We start from the raw sequence: 24,619 nt of genomic DNA, 5'->3' as shown, positions 1-24,619 counted from the left end.
TAGTCTCTCGATAACGTTGTACAACGCGTTTTTGCAGATCACTGTCTCGGTTTCCTATGCAAAGACGGAAAATGCTTGCCTTCCAGCGGCAGGTGCAATATGTTAGGTGAATGTCCGAATTCAGAGGACGAAGCGAACTGCACGTGCGCCGACTTTCTAAAAGCGCAACTCTTACACGAGAAACTTTGCGACGGTGTGGCGGATTGTTGGGATTATTCGGACGAAACGGATTGTGGTATTTATCGGTCGATCTTTCAATCGTGTTTTCCTGTCGTTGGAAAATGTCACTCGATTCGAGGAAAAAGTTAAAGAAGTCGTTAGCGATATACGTAACTGTTCAATCGTACGTGAAATATTTTCTTAACGCATTGAAGGCGTGCTCGTTTACTAAAACGAGGACGAGATTGCGATAAAAATTCGAGGACTATGGCAGGATTAACATGTTCGAAAATACAGCAATTAATAAACTCGTTAGAAATATAACAATTCACGCTAACAAAATCCTAATTGATTCTGTACTTGGTAAAGATTTATCGATAATTTTCTAACTCGATAGATTGGTGCCAAGAAGGCCAATACGTCTGCGGCAACAGTCGAACCTGCATAAACCAAGACAAAGTTTGCAACGGCTACACCGACTGTCCAGGCGGAGAGGACGAGAAGAAGTGCGCGGCGCTGATAGAAGACGATTCGGCGTTAAATTACGATGAAACGAGTAACCTTGCCAGGAAGGACATTAATTCCGAGATCAGCGTAACCAAAGATGCACATCCATCGTTCGAAGGGCAGTTTTCAGAGATAGAATCCACCACTAACAAGGACGCCCTGTATGATCAAGAAGCGGTGGAATCGTCCATCTTCGAGTCGACGACTTTACACGCGTTTAAAGATGATATACGATTAGAGAAAGTGATAAGAGCCAAGGACGAGTCTGTGATCGAGGAAGGTGGAACATTTTTCGAGAATCGCGAACACAGCAACGCTACTACGACTCTCGTTTCCGGAAGAGAAATATCGCCGAACGTGAAACACGTGTTGACGCGTGGGAACTCGATCCACGTAAATGCGAAAAACGACGATAAAACGTCGATAATGAATTTGAAGAAAGAAGTGAATAATTATAACGAAAAGGGTTATTTAAATATCAGGAAAAATGGAAAATGGGGGAAATTGTGTTTGACTGGAATGGATAATCTTCTGCAAGAGAGACAAACTGTTTGGTCTATCGAGGATCTTGGTAGAGCTGTTTGCAAGGCAATTACATACCAGTAAGTATTCGGTTTATTTATTGGATGAAATATCGCCTGCTGCGGTTAAAAGATTTTGCCGTACGATACATAGAAAAGCGAGAATTTATTTGGAAGATTCGATGTAGATCTGAAATTTTACTAATGAAAAGAATTCCTCAATTGTTGGTAAAAATACTTCTGGCGTCGCAAACAACGTGCTGATGTTTCATTAGATTCTTGCAATTTGTAAGCGCAATTTCCGATTCGTTTCAAATGTGACCAATATGTACGACAACTTTCAGAGATTACGAAACCGTGGAGAAGGTGTTGGACGAAAATCCAACGTCTGTGAGATCGTACTACACACTCTCGTACAACGAGAAACCTTTCGATAAAACGATCTTGACTTTCAAGCCTTCCGAGTGTCCGACTGGCGAGATCCTCAGGGTCAAGTGCAAGAACCTTGAATGTGGGATAAGAACTCAGGCCCCATCCCAGGCCAGGTACACTCACTGAACCAGTTTCTCATAATTATATGCCGACCGGATCATTTACAAAACTATTTGTATACAAATGCATTCGAGGATAATGACCTCTGTGCCTCCATAATAGCGATGTATCGATGGCAAAACGATATTAAAAAAGATGTGCATAAAATTAGTATGATCGCGATCGTTATGGTCATCGTCGTCGTTCGAGATAAGTAACTATACTTGCTGTGATATATACGCTCGTAAATTTTTATCGAAACTCGTGAGAATATTAAGTTAGCTCCGCCGGAAAAAGACTGTCGTCTTCGTTTTTTAACGGTACTTTTCAGTAGTTTAGGATCATTCTTAAATTTCGTCGAGGGATAGTGATTACTGTGAAACGTGCTTTACCTGTAATTGGAAACGATCGGATATTAATAATAATATCGTTATTTAGAATTAAGCAGTTTTGCATTACGATGAGAAATTTGTTATACCATTGTACTCCTTTCGTTTCTAATGAAATTTTATATTTTTGAAATTATCAACGTAGCTTTTTGTTCGGTTTAGTAAAAGATTAGACCAACTCGTGTTAAGTAACTTGAAAGGTGTTTTAATCGCGAAATGAAAATTTAAATGCGTTGATAGATTTGGTCTCTATTTTCAAGAGACATTAATTCAAAAGACTCTTAGACGTAACTATCGATTTAAAAGAATTACTGTCGACATATTTCAATTTACATTTAAAAAATAAACAATTTTATAATCTCGTAGCTGTCACTAGACTACGAATATTCGTGCAAATTCGCATACTATGTGCATTCCGTGGAGTTTCACAGTTTCAAATTTCTCGTAAATGCATACAAATCTATTAATTGTACATTACAATATATAAACGTAATGCATTGATAAAACGAACTACTTATTTAAGATGTATACATTGAAACAGATCGAATGTTTCACGACGTTGCAGGATAGTCGGAGGTGGAAGTTCATCGGCTGGAAGCTGGCCATGGCAAGTAGCTCTGTACAAGGAAGGCGATTATCAATGTGGTGGAGCTCTGATTAACGAAAGATGGATTTTATCTGCCGCACATTGTTTCTATCAGTAAGTAATAGTGTACTGTTAACACAAATAAAAATAATTAGATCGATCGAAAGAAAAAATATCGAAAAGCGAAATATAATAAAGAGGGTACATTAAAACGAAAGATACGAAAGGACGATTCAAGTTTTAACATTAAGATCAGGCTGATCGATACACTGGAAAATATACAAACATTTTATGGAGTTGGAAAAATTGATGCAACAACCTGATGGTGTATTCCAATATCTGTCGCAGTGCTCAGGACGAGTATTGGGTCGCAAGAATCGGAGCGACTCGCAGAGGAAGCTTCCCGAGTCCGTACGAGCAAGTGCTACGTTTAGATCACATATCCCTGCATCCTGATTACATCGATAACGGATTCATAAACGACATAGCGATGCTGAGGCTCGAAGAACCAGTCACATTCAGCGACTACGTTCGACCAGTGTGTCTTCCAGAGTCAGAACCAAAAAGTGGCACTACGTGCACCGTTACCGGATGGGGACAGTTATTCGAGATCGGAAGAATATTTCGTAAGTTACGATTATTTGTCAGGTATTCGTAGAAACAAAAGAAAAACTAGCCACGTAAAGATACACTGGTCTATAACGATATACCGAAAATATAAAAAAATATGTTTCCTCTGAGCAGCGGATACCCTGCAAGAAGTGCAACTTCCGGTAATCTCCACGGAGGAGTGTCGAAGGAAAACTTTGTTTCTTCCATTGTACAGGATAACGTCAGGAATGCTTTGCGCAGGTTTGAAGGATGGTGGAAGAGACGCTTGCTTGGGAGACAGTGGTGGGCCGTTGGTTTGCTCAGGATCAGACAACAAGTACACTCTACACGGTAAAAAGAAGAAAAGATATATTATTATCAAACAGCATATCTTTACCATCTTGAAATATCGATCTGTACTTAGTAGCCTTGTCATACTGTTCAGGTATTAATTGGTCCTTCTTTCCAGGCATCACTTCAAATGGATATGGTTGCGCGAGACCTGGAAGACCTGGAGTCTACACGAAAGTACACCACTATCTTCCTTGGATCGAGTATGCGATTTCCAGGGAAGATATCCGATCCTCGATCGCTTCGTGTAAAGGTCATCGATGTCCTTTAGGCGAATGTCTACCGAAATCTCGAATATGCAACGGGTTCTTAGAATGTTCGGACGGTAGCGACGAACGTAATTGCCCTCTTAATTTGTAGTGAAATGAAGACTGATCGTATTTATTTGTCCAATCACGCGCATTGAACGAACAAATCAGTTAATAGAGAATTTTATAAATTTACGTTTATAATATAATATTAAAATTCGTATTTACGACGATATCGCGATCATAATATTATATTGAAAAGGTATAAATTTATAAAAGACAAAAATAGTGAAAATATTATCTGTCAATTACAAGTTGGAATGGAAGGGACAAAACGTTAGGGAAAAGACGAATGTTTAAATAAATATAAAGGTAATTAATAGAAACGTAGGTATTAAGAAACGTCTCACGATTAAAGTGTGAAATTTTCCATCGTTGGAAGTGTTGCTGTGAAATATTAAATATTCGTTGATTTTACATAGATGTGCAATACATAGCTAGAAATCAAAAGTTGAAGATAAATGTTAGAGAGTGTATCGTACATCGGTGTGAAATATTTGTAAAGAGTTTCGGTTATTAATGATAATTAACGATACTGTTAACACTGATTTATACTCTTCTATACAATTATCTTTGCGTTTGATAGTTAACATTAATACGTTTGAGTTATATGAATAAATCTACTAATGACTATGCGTTAGAAGATTGTTCGCGACTCGATTCGTACGAAAATAGCACGGATAGTCGCGAAGAATAGTATTGCTGAGTCACTCGTGATCGACTCAGAAATACTTGCTAGCATAGGGATATATAGTCGAACCTGGCATTTTGATTCTTTTGCTTAAATTACGAAACGAATCTCAAGGCCACGTTATATCGTGCTCATTACTCCAGTCTCTTCGTAAGTTCGAAGATTTTTAACGTAACGTGTATGTATATATGTCGTATCTAATTATGTAAAAAGATTCTTTTGATGCTAATAAACAAGAATTTTCACAAAAGAAAAGAAAAGACGCCGTTTATGGAAGTCCCAAATCATTGAATTAAGACTGTACAAAACTTTCAACGTCTTTCATCTTCTTCTTAGTAGGAGAGCCACGAGCAAATTGTAATAACAAAATTGTATTAGCTATTAATAATTACAGTGACTCTCGTGAAAGTATTGAGAGACGTTTTCTTCGATGACACTCAAAATCAGATGAATTGCCTGACCATAAAGATACGGAGATATCTTTCAATATGATGTAGTAAGAAATTTAATGAATTAAATAATTTCTATCTGTATATAATAGTCTGTGCATTTAGTAATAATTTGAATAATCAAGAACATGATATAGCATGTGTATAAACGACATCTTGTAGTTAGAAAAGTAGAATTTATGTATGCGAGCCTGATTCGATGAGAAGGGACTGTAATTTCTTGTTGTATCTAAAACACTTTAATCGTGTTCCAAGTTGTTGAAAAGCGAAAAGAATTATGAATACAAGATTTGAGTGGAATATTAATTTGTTTTATTAGGACAATTAGAAATAGCACTGAAAATCATATTCAGAAATAAATATCAATTATCCTCCATATAATACTCTATCGATATTAAAACGAAGGCTGTTAAAGATTACGGCATTACAGGCAGTGCGATCCTTAATGATAAATAATCTCAGTCAAACGATCCTCATCCTAAAACCAAACGGGCATAGTACTACATACGTACATATGTAGGTATATAAATTATAAAAAAGGTCGTGTCTCTTTCGAGTTTTTCCTTCGTCTTTTTCTCTGGTAAAAAAGGATCGAACTGCTTCATTGTTATCCTATTATGATCATGTTATTCTAGATCGTGCCTTTAAGTAGTTCTAATATTAGATTATACCTACGATTAGCACAATATACCAAGAGGTAAAAATCACAATGTAATTTACGTCATGTTCAAACAGCACGCTTTTAAAATTCAATATCGAGTTTACAATTCATTTATCGTTTCGGGGAATATCTATCCTTTGCGGCTGGATCATCGACACTTTAGCACAACCGTTATTCCTGATCATTTTTCATCTCACGTCGTCTCGAAAAATACCTTTCGAGTCTGAAAGTTCTCAAACGCACGCGCATAAACGATCGATTTGTTTCTCATTAAATAAATTCAGCGTCCCATTCTATTTACACATCATGGACATCGATGAACACGGAAGACTCGCAAACTGAAAGCACAAACTTGAAAATTCAATGAAAAGTGTATTATAATATATACTGGCACGAAATAATTCCTTTCCAATCAGTTACGCTCTACGTGATTGAATTAATGCATTATATACTATAAGGAAACGATATGTAAAGTATTAATGGTGCAAAAGTCTCAAGTTATCTCGTTCTATATAGGAAATACACTCTAGGCATAAATCCAGCACACTAAAATAAGAAAAAAAGTTCAGATAAATATGAGCTGGTTTTCCAGTTACAGCTTGTTTTGTATTACAACAATCTTTTCATTTTTTTAGCTAACACATACTTCGTGCAGGCTCCATTTCTCAGTCAGCTCACTCTCCAGATCCAAATTTGCTCGATTATTAAATACGGAGACATTTGAAATCTGTAGTTTATAAAACGCTAATTGACGATGTTAAAACATTCATTACCGTACCAAAGTTGCTTACAAATCCGTGCAACGTCTCACCTGTTCCATGATGAGACGTACTCACGCCTATATCGAAGTTGGAGGTAGTTCGCTTCAAAATAATCTCTGACGGTAAGTAAGTAATAACACAAAACAAGATGTAACTCGAAAACAAGATCATATCAAAGAGTTTATGTTATAAACTTTTTTTTCCTGTTTTAGCGTAATGTATCCACCTCTGCTATATTTCTCACGTACAACGAAATACATACTCTGTACGTCAAGCCATTAATATATGACATCGCTTAATATACAGAGTAACTTTGTTAATGAGTCGTGAATGCTTTCTGTTTCTGCTTCCTCGGAAACTGTTTGTTTGACATGTACGGCGCTCGCTTTTCTCCCACCGAAAACGTCGAGTGGCAATTCCATAGCGAGTAGACTGAAAAATCCCGAGAAACGATTCCGTCGGTGTGGACAAAAGTTCGTTCACAATAAAAAATGGTGTAAATGTATAAAAGGTCCGATTCGAAGGTAGAAAAACTTTTGTCCATAACTTTATACTTAAATCGAACCTACAGTCTCCTCGTATCAGCACCAACGTGCGTTAATAACACATTCGTGAAGAATATCGATCCCATTTTCGTCCCATTATCACCGTGATAGACGAATCACAATTACTAGGGATCTAATTAAGACTATATTACAAAATATCGAGCCACAGGCGGCCGAATAACCGCGTGTTTTTATACATAAAATTTAATAAGGCTCGATCGATTGAGCGTCGTTTTAAGCGTGATTCTACAATTTAGTTCGGAATGGGGTCGATGATCTTCACGGAATGCGGCAAATACCTTCGAAACAATATAACAGAGCTGCGAATATTTAAAACATTCAATCGATTTATCTAATTCAGTTCTATACTTTCGAAAAGTGTATACTCGCATCTCTCCTTTAATTCTTCGCCCTTTTTCTAAAACCTTAAATTAATTAAAGAAGCAATAAATAATAGATCGACGAATCCTCTGACGATGATACCTCTAATGAACTGTACTCCTTTTAGACAGATATTTAGTTAGGCTATGGATAATTGAGTCATCATCGAGGCTTTAGCCCAGTGAGTCGACAGCGATCGTACTGAGACCTTTGGAACTGATGGTCGTTTTGAATTGCTCCGGTATGGGATATTCCGCCTGTAAAAATGCGAAATAGAAAAGATTAAAAGACATTTTTTTTTCTTCTTTTTTGGTCAAACTCTTTCACTATGTTTTACGAGCAGTTTCATTAGATCATGAGAAAAGTTTCAAGTACAAAGGGAACAACTACATTCCTATTTATACTCGTAGAATAAATTAAGAAAATTTGGTTGGAAAATCCTGAAGCCTCAATGTGTACAAATTACCAATACACGTCAAACTTACATAATCTCCATTTCCTCGAGGTACCATAACGTTCATCTCGCTAGACTTGCTGCTAATGAATTCCACATCTAATGAATCCGAGCTCAAATACATCTGACAACCGTCTGTTTTGTCAATAGAGATCGTGGGGACTTTTCCTAATACCTGCAATCAAAGAGGAAAAGAAATTTATCGAATACCATAGTCTGTGAATTATCGAAGAATTTCATACATCGTCGATCAATTCTACGACAGCAAAAATTGTCTCTTCACTTGAATCTCGATTCGAACGCGTATCGTTCCATCCTCTTCGTAATTTCCAGAATATTACTCGTGTTATAACATCGAATGTAATATGAAAATATCGAAGATATTGAAATATTGCGTATACTAAGATAATACTTTTTAATCAGTTTAAAACGACAGTAATAAAATCAGAAAATAACAAACATATAATTGTCAGGTTTTTCTCTTGTGATGTTCGATTAGAATATTATAAGGTCGTGCGATCTTGCCTAATCATCTTCTGATCTATAATTATGTACACACTTTATATGTGTACACTATCGATATTATACACGTCGAGAGGCAATAACTGCCGATCGCAGTTTCTTTCGATTTTCCACATTTCACGTAGTGTAGGCAGAAATAATCGTAAATGGAATTTGATGAAATTTTCGGAGCCTATAGTTGAATTTTCACCTCACACTCGACACAAACTTACTCCCGTTATCAAAATGCATTGGCAATTCGGTAAGATTTCAGTCTTTGTATTTCCTTTCTCCTCCTTTATTCCAATTAACGTGTAATATTCGAATTGAACGAAGCTGTTTCATTGACAAAACTTTGCTGTCCGTGTTGCACGAATGATACTCGTTAATAAAACTTGGAAATGCAAATCGTTGTTAAACGCTTGATCGCTGTACGCAGGCGGAAATCTCGAACCTGTGCGAATGATCTGCGAAGTTGACTGGAAGGAATGTCCAAAAGCAATCGCAAATTACGTGTGGAACGAGATCGTAACCGACGTTCTCGACTGCTTGAGGAACGAAAGCATAGTCTGGCGGGTACAGAGAATTATTATTTTTGACTTGTGCAATGAATATCGAATTAAAGGTCTATGAATACATGAACATAGCGGTCAGGTAAGTTCTTGAAACTGATAAGACTTTTTATATCTGAACGCTATGTTCAAAAAAAAAAAAAAGAAAAAAAGATAGAAAAAGATAGAAAAAGATAAATAATGAGAAAGATAGTATTTATCAAATAAAGATATTCTATTAATCGCTTTAATAATATTCAAAGGTACTGGCCGTAATATCTATGTGCGTGGTATTACTACGAATAATATATATCAAAGGGAAACGCGGTAACGACGCGTCCATTGACAAAGATGTGCTTAATAAAGTTGGATACAAAGTGGAGGACCTTGAACTGAAAGTCAATATACTAACGTATAAGCTGCAGTATGGTACTTGGCCTTTACCCCATCAGGTTCAGAAATCCAACTTTAAGAAGAATCTAAGAAACCTTAGACTAACTCTGTCCAATCCGAATGATCGTAATAATTGGATAAAACATGTATTGCTAAGGTGCTAAAAAGATGTTTAAAAAAAGAGAAAGAGAGAGAGAGGGAAAATGAAAGAAACAACGGTTATCTTGGTCTATCTTTTTAGCCCTAGACACAACGAATCGTACTTTTCGTGTTCAAAGTATTACCCTTCGGAACATCGTCTGACCGAATTGTTCGATGCAAAGAAAAAGAGGATGTACCCTGATCTGCGGAAGGAAAACTTGCCAGTCGAATACAGCAGCAAATCATCGAAAAGTAGCAGCGATATATCCGTAAAGTACGGTCACGCGTTCAGAATTATTGTTGCAAATATATTATCGAATGACAACATAATAAATTCTATTTTCAGGCTAAATTCTATGTTCAAAAATGCGATCGATCGAAAGCATCGTGAGACATTGAGAAACGAAAATTTCCAAGCGCATCATAGGAACGCGATATCGGTTCCGTTGTTTCCGAGGAAGAGGTACGCTAAATGTGGGAAAAGATCGAGGAGAAGCTCGATGAACGCTGAAACTGTCAAGATGAGCCCGGCGTGTAAGAAATTCACGAAAACTATAGACGATTGCAAAAAGTATTTGAAAGAATTACACGACAGCAACAAAAATCTTGGATTAGTCTGTAGCTCGTCCGAGATGAGCAATGAATCGTCGATAAAAAATTTTTGGTCGGATACACAGGTAAAAATGAACAAGTTATTATATTTGGAGACAAAATTGTCCGGGGTCGTCAATGATTGTGTTTAATCGTATTACAGCAACGAAGAAGCGTTCGAGGAAAAGATGCGATTAACGTGAGTGAAAGGCTTGAAAAGTGTAATAGAAATGAATACGGAAAAGAGGAAAATAAAGAAGAGAAGAAGCTTGAAAAAATCGATAGAAAGCAGCCGAGTAACGAGCAACGTTTGGAACTATCGAATGCGATTTATCCAGTTCTACAACTGATTGACAAACGTTTATTGCCCCCAAAAATGAACATATTTTGCGCTGATGTGTTTCCCCAGCAACTGACCTCGAAGATGTTGGTTTCGTGTGAACCGAGGAAAAAACTGAAAACGTCTCAAGAAGCCCTGTACCAGGTGAAAAAGAAATTAGAGAGCCTGCACAATGTTCTGCGTATGTACGAGTTGCAAAACATCGAGATGAAAGCCTCGGAGAAACAACGAGATAATAGCAATAAAATGAACAGCGTTTGCAAAAACATCGTGAGTACGCTTGTCTCAGTTACGACAGACACGGACAATTTGAAGAACACGGAAAATATGGAAATAAAGGCCAATAGAAATATCAGGAGTAACAGTAAAGAAATGCAACGGACAACTTCCAACAGCTCTGAACAATACGAAAGCGATGAAACAACCAGAAGTTCAGTAGCGTCTATTCGAAATTATTCAAATATGTTCAACGCGTATCATGTAAATAACATAAATGATCCTTATTGTCTGCTTACAAGGAACGACGAGGCAAAAATATCTTCTACGAATGACCACGAATTACAGATAATTCCAAATAATCAGGCTGTATATTCTTCTAGCGTAAAATATGAAAGAATACCTGAAAGAATATATTATACTATTTCATCGGATTCCTCTGAAGAAAAGAAAGTTAAGAAGAAAACGGTAATATCAGAAAATTTCATACCGATGCCAGATGATGTATACACGAAGGGCAATCGAGCGAAGCCATTCAGTGGCTCTGATCAATATCCAGTTACAATGGAAACTGACGAGGATGCAATAATATCAGCAGCTTCGAGCCATACAGAAGTATCAAAGGATAGTGAATTAGATGACAAGCCGACAGCGTTATTACTTCAAGAAGCCCTTCAATTCAAAAGAGCATTATTAACGCGTGTCGAACTGGAAAAGATATGCTACATAGACGAAAAGAAGGAAGAGATAAGTAACGAATCTGTATCAGATCACGGTAGGTACTCTTACGTTAACAATAATCTACAGTCGAAGTTCTTGGATATTATATCGGAAGAACAATCTGTTAGCAGTTCCACCGAGAAAAACAGTTTCAATTTGAAACAAGACCTTAATCAACGAAATGAAATTAAAGACTTGGACACGTGTAAAAAATATTTGGACTCGAAACAAAACCTTAGTTCACCCTCTGAATATTTTAGTTTTAGTAATATAATTCAGGAAGGAAATGAGATTAAAAATAAGCTATCTTTGCCAAAGCATAACCACTTTCAAGGGAACGAAATAGTTCCAAGTAATTTACGGATAAGATATTTAAACGACATGTTGAACGAGTCTGATGAAAAGCTTATAAAATTTGTAAGTTGTTTAAATACAACAGAAGCGAATGTGAACGAAGAAAGGACATGTTACGACTATGATCATGAGAAAGAGAATTTCAAAGAGCATTTCGCGCGCATAAATAATATAAATGAGTTTATAAATCGGGACACGAATAGCGTAGAATTGTTTTCGCAAAACTTGGACGAAACTGCTTCATCGGAGAAAGTTGAAAATTCGAACAATCAGATAACTTCCAATTTTCTGAACTCCGAATCTCTGAAACAATGTACCAATGTTAGAATTACTAAAGACACAGGAACTGATATATCGAACTTGAAATTGAGTACATTGGATAATGAAAAATACGAAGATCAAGAAATTTTATCATGCAATTCGAATTTAACTTTAAAAAGAAATCCTGGTGCGTGTTCGTTAATCGAACAAACGTTGCTCCATAGAAACATAAATAAAACATTAGAAATGCACGGTATAGTTAAAAACGAAGATCCAATATATGAATTATCACCCAGCGAGAGTAAAGAAACTTCGTGTGGAACAAATTTAATACGGGATTCATTAACATCCAGCATAAATCAGTCCAATGATTCTAACATTCCGGAACCACCATCTGTAACAGTACTGATTAACAAGTCATTAGACAAAGAAAAGTTAGAATTAGATTGGTTGAACGTCAATAATAATTTCAGTGATGATACTATCAATGAAAAAGATGTAAAAACGTGTTCAACAAACACAATCACTCTTCAGAAATATGGTACTACAAACATGAATAACTATAATAAAACAGAAACTAATTACAACGAACACGATCACTTTCAAGATGAAAAGAATTCAGTTACACAAAATCTATTTACAAATCTGAATAAAAAAGAACTAATAAAAGAGACGGATTTTTTAAAATCTTACTCCAATCTTATTTCTCCGCACAGCAGTATGTATTTTACAGATGAAGCCTCGAGTTCTACTATGAAATTAAATAATACACATTCAAAAAATCTTAAAGGCTACTTACACTCTAATCTGTGTACGCAAAATAACAAGGAAAATACATTACACAGCAAGCATGAAAATTTAAAAGGTATTGCAAATGACACTAAAAGAACGAATATCATGGCCACTGACAAATCTTTTGTCAAACTTTCCAATGATGAATTCGATATGAAACAAAATTTATCAAAATTCCAAAATAAAATGTCTAATAAAAGCAATTCATTATCTTCTAAATCTTGTACAGAGAATATTGATACAATTAAAGAAGCAAAGGCTTTAAAAGAAGAAAAGGAAATTCGGAAGAATAGATCTCCAGTGGCGTATGCCGTTGATAATTATAATTTATTATTTGCAGAAAATGTCCCGATTGACGAAACACTATCCAATTTGGCAGAAAATGTTTCGATTGACGAAACACTACCCAATTTGCCAGCGAATGATATGAAAACATTACATCTAGAACAAAATATTATCTCGTCAAATTTATCTCCACGACAAGTTTCTTCAAGAGAGACGAAAAAAGATAATACAATGAAAAGAACGAACGCGACAATGAAATCGTGGAGCCACGAAAACTATACTCCAAAATCCGAGAAACTGAAAAGATCAATAGCTTCACGAAACATAAAAGGTTTAAAATCCGATTTGTTGAACACTGTTCAAATCAAAGCAGAAGATAGTACAAACACAACATATCCAAAATTAAGTGATTTATCTGCAGAACCTAGATGTAACACAGGAGATAGTGTCAAATTAGATAGAAAACGATCCCGATCGCAAGTAAGTTTTCGAACGAACGAATCACCGAAAGAAATAACACCACGGTCACACGAATACCCAAGCAATACAAATTTTATAAATTACACTCAATCGTTAGAAACTAAATTAAAATCAAATGGTCCTTTAAAATCTTTGTCACCAACGCCGAGAACGTCTTCAAAATCTTGCATACCGATTTTAAAAAGTCGACTGGAAGCAGCTCGAAAGACTGAAAATGAATCGCGACCTAAGAGTCCGATGAGAGGACCACTGACAATGACTATGTTCTGGAGGGATAGTCCGAGTAATAAGGATCAAAATGAAATAGATGAAATTCAAGTGGAAGGTAAATCAAAAAATACAGATTCACGTATAGAAGAGGTAAACTCTTGCGTAGGAAAGGTAAATGACGCTGATAATCATAAGCAAGATTTAATAAAAACATCACAGATCGCACGAAATATAAATGAAAATGCTGGCAATGATATTATTACGCAAGAACAAATGGTAATATATGTTAACATATTCACAAAATATGACCACGCTTCGACAAAAATAGTGGATCCAAATAAGTTTTTGGAATATATCAAAAATAGAGAAGTAAGTGTACAAAAGATGGAAGAAAATCAAGGCAATAAAAAGCACGATGAACTTCGAGGGATTTCCACAGAAAATGAGAAGGATAGGATACATAAAATCGTTACTGTTGTTTCTACCGTCGTAAATGGTAATGAGCTGGACCAAACTACGTCAACTAATTTATCAGTACCGAAAACACAAAAGGACTCGGTGTCGAACATTTTATTAAATTCTAAATTTAAAAATTTATGTTTCTTGTCTGTCGAGCAAAAAGAAGTTGATGTAACTGCTAAACCTTCTGTTATCGATACAAGTACATCCATATCGGATTTGGAGAATATTTCAAAAACGACAAAAAGAGCGTTAAACAAATTTCAAATATGCGGAACACCTAAAGAGTTAAGCAATGAGGAATACATAGCTCTATTAGAAATTCTTCACCAGGAATCGAATTTTATGCATCTAGAAGAATTGCAAAACATTTGTAAGAAGCTTACGTCGAAACATTAAAAAATATAAGTAAAATTAGATCATAAATAATATTATTTATCTATATTTATAAAATTCATCATTGATAATGTCTATTATATTTTTGTAATATACACTTTTAATACAGAACATGAACATCGTATAATTATGTTGTATATATATGTACTCATTTGGAAATAAATATATTTTTCACATGATGTTAGAAAGCATTGTATGTTGTTGCATCTTTTATAGATAATGGGAATAAATAACATACCTGCATTTGTACACTCTGACAATTGACGAATTCGATGCTCGACACAACAGAGTCGAAAACAACGGATGATTTACGGCACGAATCCATAACGATGGAGTTAACTTTGCCTTTGACAACTAAAGTACTATCATGACATCGGAACATATAGATTACGTTGTTCATCTCCACGTTGTCAATAAGCAGATCTTTATTGCCTTTGTGATATTCCTATAACAAAAATTAAATTTCGTCAATACAGAATAAACTAATAGAATGAAACAACAAAATGGTATTACTTACCACAAGCCACTTCTTTCCATCTCTAGTAAATACAGGAGGTTTATCAATTGGTGCATTTGCAGGTGGCACTGTTTTTGTAGATATAGCATTATCTACAACTGGTGCTTTAAATGGTGCTGGTCCGGTTCTCAATGAAGGATTTTTATGTGTTTGCATGTCTGACGTGACTTTCTTTAAGTCTGTAAAATACCGATTCATTTAAAAAATTTCATTATTTAATAAATTCCGTATGTAGTAATTTAAAAAGTTACACTTACTCTTTGTAATAGCTTCTCCTTGATTAATTTCGGCAAAAAGAGCACTTCTGTCATCGATAATATCTGCCGGTGTTACGTCTCCCATAGGAGGCATACATGGTGGTGGTGGTGGTGGGATGCCTGTTGGTGCAGAGCCAGTTTTTGCCCATACAAGTCCTGTTGTGTAGTGCTGACGTACATATTCCTGTAGAACACTTAGTGTCTGTACCCAAGCCTTGCACCATTCAGCATGTACTTTATTTCTGTAGATATAAAAAACTAAATGAATTCTGCATCAGTAATTAATTTCCAGAAAACAAATTGTTATACATATGAAAAAGACAATAAGAAGATATCGTACTTATTATTATAAGAAATAATAGTCTATAATAAAAACTTACTTCTCTTTCCATTCCTTTAATACACGATTTGTATAAAATTGTCCAGCATCGTTCATTTCTTTTATATAAGGTGCTGGAGTAGGTGATACTGCAACCCATCCCAAAGCTGGAATACTTTCACTAATTGCTGATAGATGATTGAAAAACTGAGATCCTCTATTTTTCTCGCGAAACTCTTGAATCTGCTGAATCTGTGCAGATGTGGGTGCAAGAAGAGAAATTTGCTCTGATTGGTTTGTTGGGGCTGGACGACTTGCTGCAGTTTGAATAAATTCCAACTGAATGCTATGAAAATAAATTTACAATACTTAATAACTTACATAAACATATCAAGAATTTAAAATACACAAATTGATAGTAAAGTACTTACTTGAATGCCTTTTCTACAAGCTTGCTGTGAGTAGCTACATCGCCACCAATTTTTTCACTCAATTGTAAATATTCTTTCACAGGACCATCTAAAAACTGTTTATATCCTGCGACTGACATGCTGATAAATTTGTCTTCTGCTTTTTTCTCTATTGAATGAGGAGATGAGGCAGACAGCACTGAGTCACTATTTTTTACTGCTTGAGACCTCTTCGGTGATGGTGTATTTGTTTGAACAGCAGAATCTTGTGTTTCAGTTATGGATTGGACTCTTACGTTTTCCAATCTTTTTGTAACGTTTTCTAATCTATTTACCAACTCTTCTAGATGTTCCTCCTTATCGCTAGTTTCACAACCTTTAATTACAATACATTTATATGTATATAAAATGGAAATATACTCCAATATCGTGAATAAAAAAATTATTTTTTTATCTATTCAATGTTATTTGTATTATTATTATTATATTATTTCTATATCTCATTTTTGTTTGTTTCTATATAAAGTAACTATAAATACACGCAAAAAGTAAACAAAATTAAATTTAAATATCCATAGAATGTAATAATAAAATATTCTTTACTACAAACATACTTTTATAAACCCAATATTTGAAAATGAAATGGCAATGAAACAAAATTTGTTGATTTACAACTAATAAATTATTAATACCGATCAACAGAAAATCTTCGGTGATTGAAAGAAATATATTCCCGAAAGTTCGCATTAAGAGCGACTAAATTAAATATAGAATGAACGTATAAATAGTTACATTAACATCTACAGCCACTAGATCATTATGTTGCAAGCGACATGTAATATTATAAATAAATTTATGTGTACTTGAAAATGTTAACATAAAACAAATTCACGATAACTATAAAATTGTACCTGATAATTACTGTAAATCAAAGTTGTAAATAATAGATTACATTAAACGAGACACGATAATCACATTGTAAATTTTAAAATAAATGTACATCATTTCGATTACTATAAAAATTCATGAACTTCAAGAAAATTAAGGTCAAAGAATAACTTGCTTTAAATTACACAATTTTTAAATTTATAATTAAATATGAAATAATATACAAATGAATTAATTCGTTACCGGTGTTTCTGTGACTTATGCCACTCTAAATTACAAAAACACACCTGGCTTGGTTATTCTTTCCCCTGATTAAAGATTATTCCTATACGAACAAAAGATTTCACGGACGAGATCCTGTAGCCTTTTCAGAAACGCTTGAAGAACTAAACTACGGTTCTAATGATATTCAACGCGGGTGTGTGCCGCGGCCTATTCTTAGAAAATCTGTGGAAATTGAATCACGCGTGGGTAGATACCATTCTGTATGGAATCTCACGCATTAATAAGTTTTTAATAATTAAAAATTCTCAGCATATCTGTATACGAATCATGTAAACACTCAAGTAAAAGATGTTTTATAATTTATAACTTATTTATATGCATAAAATTAAAAAATAGATATATATTGTTCATTGATGTTTTATACTTGTAATTAAAAGAAAATGTATTTTTCATAACTAAGAAAAAACAAGAAATCATTGGTGTGTATTTTTAATGACAGTTCTAATTATTTTAAATATCCTTTTCTTTTTGTAATGAAAACGATAGTAGCGTAAAATAATACACCAAAAAGTTAAAAGATAAGTAGATCAAAATATAAAAAAGCAGCGAATAATAACGAAACACTACACTGGACGGTAACAATATGTGGAACAGAGTAAAGTTGTAAAACTCTTTGTCACAACTTGAAAACAAATGATTTTCCTGAGAAATAATTACCATATATAATACTCTCTTATACACAGTGTGGCATATTGATAAATTAGTCATAATATTCAAGTTTTAACAGAAACATCGCACGACATTTGTCCGATATTTCATCTAAAATCAATTGTTCAGAAAGATCTATCCTAAGTTTACGGAACATGTATTGTAATCTTGATATAAATAAATTTAGTCAACCGCATTAAATAATCATGATGCAATCATAAAATTCTTGGTGTTTGTAACTACATACATTTTTCAACTAATATCTCTATTCAAATGAAATATTTTCCTAAATATAATCTCAGACAATTTTGCAAAGAAATAATAATAATAATATTTATAATAATTCCAGCCCTCCAAGGCGCCTTGGAGCCATAGAATGGACTTGATTTACAAAAATCCTTAAGATCATTCATCTGTGTCCAAATCACGATCATACCGCACTCATCTTGCAAGGTATTTTCCACTCATTCTGAAGCATAATTAGAAAATTAGAATAGATCGGCTTGGTTGTATCCGATATTCTCATATAAATAATAATAATAATAAATAAATAATAAGCAAGTAAATAACTCGAACAGAAGATCTAAGTGTCATACAAAGTAAGAAATAGATTTAGGGTGAACCCTAACCGGCGTGCACCATCGGTCCTAGAGGGTCAAACCTCACTCTGTGCTCCGTCGCGTTTTGCGTAACGTGTAACAAATCGGAGAAGAATCTGTGACGCCTTAAAGCTAGTTCGTCGCGAGCAACCGGCGTCGCCGGTGGTTCCTGCATTCCGCTGCACTCTTCTGAGTCGTGCTCGCCGTCTTCCTCCTCCGAAAGCCACCGAGGAATTGACGAAACTGCGCATCGTACACCGCAATATAGATATCTTTATCTACATATCTGCAGTGACTCACGAAATGCAGTTGAACGCTTGTAGAAAATTTTTATGAATGTATTATGTGTCTTATACAAAATATATTGAAATTTCGTTAGCTCTGTAATAATCATGATAGTAATGGCAAAATTCAATTTAGTAAATGCACGTAAAAGTTGCAAGACATTGATTACAAGCTATGTACACTTCATGACGATCAATAAAATAGTTGAACAATCAATTACTTATCATATGTTAGTAACTCACGTTATTTAGTTATCATCAACGTTGACTCGTGCATTAATGTTTAACTGAAATATGCCTATCAGTCTTCTATATAAAAGGATGATCCGAAAGATGCAATTTTTTCAAAATATACATATACACTAACAAGTACAGTGATCTTTGGAATGGAATTTCTTTCGAAAACTAAATAATAGCGATGTTACAAAAATATTCCAAAAAAAATTCCGGCATATTAATTTTTTACTAACAGTAAGTGCACGTTTGCATCACACTTGTATATACATTTTCGAATTGGTTTAAAACTTGTCTAATATGCTAATGAAATTTCAAAATATTTTGTATAATACATATAATATGAACGTACAACTTTTCTACGACAAGCGTTGAAATACTTTCGTATAGCCATTATTCGTTGTATGCAATTTCCTCATTTATAATTCAAAATAATTTAACGCATTTCAAATCCTACATTCCAACACGATAATGAAATTCTTAATTTAGCATGTAATTGCTTTTGTAATGAATTTTTAACATATTTCACGCTGTTATTAATATTGTAAATCACATGTAAGGAAATGTAGAAAAATCAACGAGAGAACGAGTCGTGAAATGAGCAAATTGCATATTTATAGATTACGGTAGGATATTTCCATTATTGACTTTGCTTTAAAATGAAAAATTCGTTCGCAGGTCACGGAATTATGCATTTTAGTGGGCAACAAACGTAATTATGTATATATATACATTATGAATGTAAATATTAAAATATGTGTAATTTCGAGAGTGAATCAGTATCTCAAAAAAACGAAATTGAAATTTAACGCATAAACCAGTTCGATTACTTATCGCATTTCCATATTTGCTGTTACTTTTCACAGATATAACGCGTTCTATTTATCAGAAAGTATAATTTAACGTCCTGCGCGAATCTTTCATCTCTAAACGAATTTAAAAATATCTATTTTCTTTACCAAGGAGAAACTGCGCAATTAGGATATATGTACCTGGCGGTGTATTTTTATTCGCGTTGGTATCGTTCGGGCAGGCTTCGAAAACGGAATCATCGCCTTCCTCCTCGGGCCCATCATCGATCGTTTTCTCGATATACGCGAAAGAGTCACAAAGATTGGTCTTAAGGGTATCAGAAACCCCAGAATTCAGTATTGCTTCCATCGCTCCGCCCTCATCCACGTATCCGCTTACATTATCATTTTTCTCCGCCTTTCCGTTTCCATTAGCATCCTTATTTCCGTTTACCTCGCCATCTTCCTTCTCTAGTTTCGTTCGATCAGCCTCATTTCTGGTATCGTTCTCATTGTCATCGTTCTTGCTATTGTTCGATTTTACTATCGTTTCGGTTCGCAAGAGAGAATTATCGTTGACCTCGTCGCGCTTTCCGGTAGGCAACGGACTCTTAACGGTCAGGTCGTCGACCACTTCCGCGCTGTTTTTCTCCATCGACGAAGAAACTTTCTCAAATCTCTGCACGTCGCCGTTCAACTTCTCTTGTCTACCGGTCGGCCCGTTTTCCTCGAGCTTCGATGAATCAATGCCAACTAATTGCGAGTCGACCGCTTTCTGATTTTTCTTTGGCGTCGACTTCGTCACCTCGCCGTTCGACCTCTCCTTCTTTGAGCTTTTGTTGCACACACAGCATTTAAACATCGTCAATATCGATTATGGATTTCCGTTGTATCAGCAATAAACGCCTTTTGCCGGCTTTCAACCGAACTTTCGATGCTTTCAAACCGATAAGCCGGTATGTGTTATGTCACGCGACTCTTATCAACTAGGATCGTTTTACAACGATACCGTTTGATCCATTCGAATCAATTGATTCGAAAGACCGGATAAAATTGATCGATACATTTCATACGGTATCAACGAGAAAGAGAGAGAGAGAGAATATATATTATATACAAGCACGGACAACTTCGTAACAATGTAAAATATTGACTGCTAATTCGGAATTTCGTGTCGTTTTGTTTTTCTTTTCCTTTTATACAGATTAAAATATATGCAACAATGGTAAATAGAAAATAGGGTAAACGGTTCTTAATATATAACGATTATTGACTCGGAATAGTATTGAAGATAATAACGGCGGATAGAAGAATACTTTAATATTTAGGCTCAAGTTCAACGCTGACCCCTCACAGCCGTATATATTTGAAACTGGTACTTGAATATTTTAGCTCTGCTGGCCCTTTTCAACCAAGCAACCGAATATTTCGTTTCAACCGAATTTCCCACGGGAATCACCAACTATAAATTGTCTGATGTACAGCCGGTATAAATTACATTTGTTCACAGCCGGTTTATACATTTACGGTATGTATCCATTGATATCGTAAACTAGCAATCAAATACGCGCTTTAACGAAACAATAAGATTAGTAACTAACACCAATTTACTTCCTTTCTTTACAGAAGCTACTAATAAAAACAGTCTGATTAACGATCAACGTACATCGGATGAGCTATATCTATCATTTATTGTCAATATTAACAAAGATAAAATATTTATGTAAGTTTTATCAAGCTTATATTTGCTGTTTCAACGACTCAAAAATCTTCACTTTATCATTTACAAGCAACAGTTTCTAGGAACACATACGTAACGTCTTTATAATAAGTAACTATGAGAACATTCGCAACAAAATTACGACACTTTCGTGGAATCGTACGGTGTGTATAGACGGTGTATTTTCCCCGCGAATTTCCCTTGATGGCGCGATGATCGATTCCAACAACGCCCAAGTTTATGTTTTCGAGATCAGTGTAACAGATATAGAAATGGACGTTATATGCCTATCTAATGCAAGTAAGTAAAAAGACGATCATCAAATTTTTTGATATTTCGAAACGCTAAATTCTATTTTAGAATGGTTTCGGATTACAAGATGTACGAAGAAAATAAGTTTCGCGTTAGAGAGAGAATAGACATTTTATCTGGCAGTAACCGTACATCCTTCCAAACGTGACCCGCATTCGTCTTTTTCATAATCTTATGAAAGAAAATGAACCAGAAGCTAATCCGATAAGTAGCAGTCAAAGGATGAACGTACACGTATACAGGATATCACAAGCGCATGCTTTTCAATTTCAATGCATGTGAATAATATAACGAATAGAATCGCGGATGAACAGACGTTCGGTCGTCGGAGAAAATTTACATACATTTATCTGTAATGAATCACGTTTATAAACTCAACCGTACAGAATGTAATTAAGAATGTAAATTAATATTGCGCACGAGACGAGATTAATGTACCATCCTTACTAAGAAATGTTTGCAACGCTCATTTTAATTATATATCCTTTTTAACCAGTCGACTTAATACCATAATATATAGTTTGGCAAAAAATTTGTTTAGCTCTTGGAACACCACCCAAATATTTAAAAAATAACAATTGATATCAAATCACTTCCAGATATTGCAGTGTTATTGACACTTGATAGAAAGCTGAACTCGAGTTAGATTGCACATTGCGAATGAAAATGTTGAATGAATTCACGAGATTCGTAAGGGTGGAGGTGTCTACCCTCTAAAACAGTCTACTTTAGAAGCAGCCGGCGCAATGCTCTACTGCTTTAGGTTTCGACCGGCACTCTGCGGTGCTGCCACAGGGTGGTCAAGACCCGAAATTGTTGCAGGTTCCTTAGGTAAAGAGCCACGTGCAGCGCAGGACTTTCGAAATCTAACTTCGTTTCTAACAGGACCGTCAAACTTTAACCCGTAACTGTTCTTCGCAGCAACTAGAAGTCCAACGGATTACTAATTCAGTCGAATACATGAATGTAACTACCAACAGGATGTTAGTCAATAAATAAAATCATAAGATCTGGTTTAGTATAAAATTACTACTGATATAAGAATATATTAAAGCACACGTGCTTTATGCAGAAAAAATTTTAACTCGTAGGACGTTTCTCACAGACAGGTCGGAACGAAGATCAAATAATTCATAATGACTCACATTTTCGGTACACCTATGAACGTATTTTATTCTTTATCAGATTTCGCCTTATTACAAATAGCTTACACTGATAATGATAAATTTTATCTAAAACTGAAATATTACAATGTTTTAAATTATATCCTATACGATCAATGCGTAATATAAATTCCATTATTATGGATTATAGCAAAAAATTATCATGTATTTATATAATGTTACATAATGATCAACAAAAAATTAGTAATAAAATGTTGACCATTATTTTATAAGAATTGAATACATACTCAACATAAAATTTCCGCAATATAATATTTATTATAATTGTGATAATAGCTTCATAACCATCTTTTGCATTCACATATGGCTTATTCATTAAAAAACTACAAAATTATAATTAGTTAATATAATATATTAATTTTTTGATAATTTGTTAAACTTTCATGAATCAAACATTGAGTATTATAAACAGTAATAGAGTACATATCATTTTTCATATTGCATCAGAAAATAAAAGAATTTTAATTTATACTCACGATTTTTCCACATATTTAAAACCTTTTTATAAGCACCTGGTACCATTCGGGAATTATCTTCTATCGTTTTACTAAGTTCTGACATTTCGAAATAACGTTTTTCACTAATCACACAAATGACTGTTAAAAAATATAATGATAAGCAAAATAATGATAAATAGAATACAAAAACTAATGCGTTCGACGTGTAGATGATGAATAATGATAACGGACTCACTTCGTCAGCTTTCACGATGGAATTTTAATCTCGCGTCAGAATCACAGGACCGTATCATGTAACCAACCTAATAATACAAAATCTTGGTAATGAATATTTTGTTAATCATTATCAAGATTTAATAAGATTATTATATCCCAAAGCGGTACCTTTAAATAGAAGTAATCAAAAACATATCTTTATATAAATTTAAATGCTTCTATCTAGCATTAAATTGAATAACTTCATACGTTAAATAAATATATCCTTATATAGGCATCAAATTTTAAATACCTTCATTAAAAATGTTATTTGTATTTTTTAAATTACAAATCTCAATTTTTACGGCAAATATGAAACATAGTAATTAAAATATGTTGTTTAATGAGATTTAGATACTTCTTCAACATTGTACAGGATTAAAATACGTTACCAGGTGTCAAGTGTCAGGTGCAGCGTAGTATGACTCACAGTCGAAACACAGCAGGAGATACATACAAGTATAACCATGTTCATAACCAAACCAAATGCAATTTCGTATGTTTTATCGAAAAAACAATTATATTAGTTCAACTTACACATACGATATATTGCACTTTTCGAGTACACATATATGTATATATTTATATATGAATTACATTTAAGTACAGATAATGTAAACTGCGGAACCTCGTAAATAGCAAAATGTTTTCAGCAAAGTTAATATGAGTCTAGTGGCAGTGAGATGCATTAATCAGTATTGATAAATTAATGACAATTCGCTTACCAGTATAAAGCCTCAATGAAAGTCAGCGATATGTACACTGTCACTTTATGACAATCGACTTAATAACAACACAACAAATACGATACACAAGTGGCAAGAATTCAATCTGACAACATAACTACATACACTGGGGCGTTTGCCGGATACCGGAAGTACTA

General features: G+C 34.5%; 4 protein-coding genes and 1 long non-coding RNA gene across 8 annotated transcripts in view; 4 read left to right on the top strand and 1 right to left on the bottom strand.

Annotated features, from left to right (window-relative positions):
• The window catches only part of LOC117233622, a 33,027-nt gene extending 28,390 nt beyond the window's left edge, over positions 1–4,637 (top strand). The window contains exons 7-13 of the mRNA XM_033494094.1: positions 38–235; positions 557–1,268; positions 1,532–1,732; positions 2,673–2,807; positions 3,042–3,319; positions 3,438–3,635; positions 3,754–4,637. Of these exons, the coding sequence (XP_033349985.1) occupies positions 38–235; positions 557–1,268; positions 1,532–1,732; positions 2,673–2,807; positions 3,042–3,319; positions 3,438–3,635; positions 3,754–3,995 (1,964 nt within the window). The 3' untranslated portion in view covers positions 3,996–4,637. The remainder of the gene's footprint in view (positions 1–37; positions 236–556; positions 1,269–1,531; positions 1,733–2,672; positions 2,808–3,041; positions 3,320–3,437; positions 3,636–3,753) is intronic.
• A 735-nt stretch (positions 4,638–5,372) lies between these two features.
• LOC117233624 (adenylyl cyclase-associated protein 1) lies at positions 5,373–24,609 on the bottom strand. 4 transcript variants are annotated; one of them, XM_033494096.1, is made up of 9 exons: positions 20,009–20,953; positions 18,529–18,741; positions 16,100–16,454; positions 15,730–16,014; positions 15,350–15,591; positions 15,093–15,271; positions 14,814–15,020; positions 7,917–8,060; positions 5,373–7,688 (listed from the first exon to the last, which is right to left on the bottom strand). In XM_033494096.1, exons 1-9 carry the CDS (start codon positions 20,667–20,669, stop codon positions 7,605–7,607), a joined length of 2,370 nt encoding a protein of 789 aa, XP_033349987.1. In that variant the 5' UTR covers positions 20,670–20,953; the 3' UTR covers positions 5,373–7,604. The 4 variants fall into 4 exon arrangements, with proteins under 4 accessions (XP_033349987.1, XP_033349989.1, XP_033349988.1 ...); XM_033494098.1 differs by lacking the exons at positions 18,529–18,741; positions 20,009–20,953 and adding an exon at positions 24,462–24,609; XM_033494097.1 differs by lacking the exons at positions 18,529–18,741; positions 20,009–20,953 and adding an exon at positions 23,500–23,665.
• Positions 9,515–10,235, top strand: LOC117233625. Its single transcript, XM_033494100.1, has one exon. It carries the CDS (start codon positions 9,534–9,536, stop codon positions 10,212–10,214), a length of 681 nt encoding a protein of 226 aa, XP_033349991.1. The 5' UTR covers positions 9,515–9,533; the 3' UTR covers positions 10,215–10,235.
• LOC117233623 (putative leucine-rich repeat-containing protein DDB_G0290503) lies at positions 10,291–14,805 on the top strand. Its single transcript, XM_033494095.1, has one exon. It carries the CDS (start codon positions 10,439–10,441, stop codon positions 14,576–14,578), a length of 4,140 nt encoding a protein of 1,379 aa, XP_033349986.1. The 5' UTR covers positions 10,291–10,438; the 3' UTR covers positions 14,579–14,805.
• LOC117233627 lies at positions 21,450–22,868 on the top strand. Its single transcript, XR_004493360.1, has 2 exons — positions 21,450–21,827; positions 21,888–22,868. It is a non-coding gene; the product is annotated as an uncharacterized LOC117233627 (long non-coding RNA).
• Positions 24,610–24,619: the final 10 nt, after the last annotated feature.

This window comes from Bombus vosnesenskii, unplaced genomic scaffold, assembly GCF_011952255.1.
Source record: "Bombus vosnesenskii isolate JDL3184/JDL3185 unplaced genomic scaffold, Bvos_JDL3184-5_v1.1 scf7180000013298, whole genome shotgun sequence".
Taxonomy (NCBI): domain Eukaryota; kingdom Metazoa; phylum Arthropoda; class Insecta; order Hymenoptera; family Apidae; genus Bombus; species Bombus vosnesenskii.
This window is presented reverse-complemented; position numbering and strand designations above follow the sequence as displayed.

What these genes read in the sequence shown, in the direction of transcription:
- LOC117233625 (XM_033494100.1), top strand. Translation starts at nt 9,534, where the DNA reads ATGAAAGAAACAACGGTTATCTTGGTCTATCTTTTTAGCCCTAGACAC.
- LOC117233623 (XM_033494095.1), top strand. Translation starts at nt 10,439, where the DNA reads ATGAACATATTTTGCGCTGATGTGTTTCCCCAGCAACTGACCTCGAAG.
- LOC117233624 (XM_033494096.1), bottom strand. Translation starts at nt 20,669, where the DNA reads ATGTTTAAATGCTGTGTGTGCAACAAAAGCTCAAAGAAGGAGAGGTCG. An exon ending in AGGACCGATGGTGCACGCCG is followed by an intron (nt 16,455 to 18,528) that starts GTTAGGGTTCAC and finishes TTGTAATTAAAG; the next exon opens with GTTGTGAAACTAGCGATAAG. An exon ending in CTCGAGGAAATGGAGATTAT is followed by an intron (nt 7,689 to 7,916) that starts GTAAGTTTGACG and finishes GCATTTTTACAG; the next exon opens with GCGGAATATCCCATACCGGA.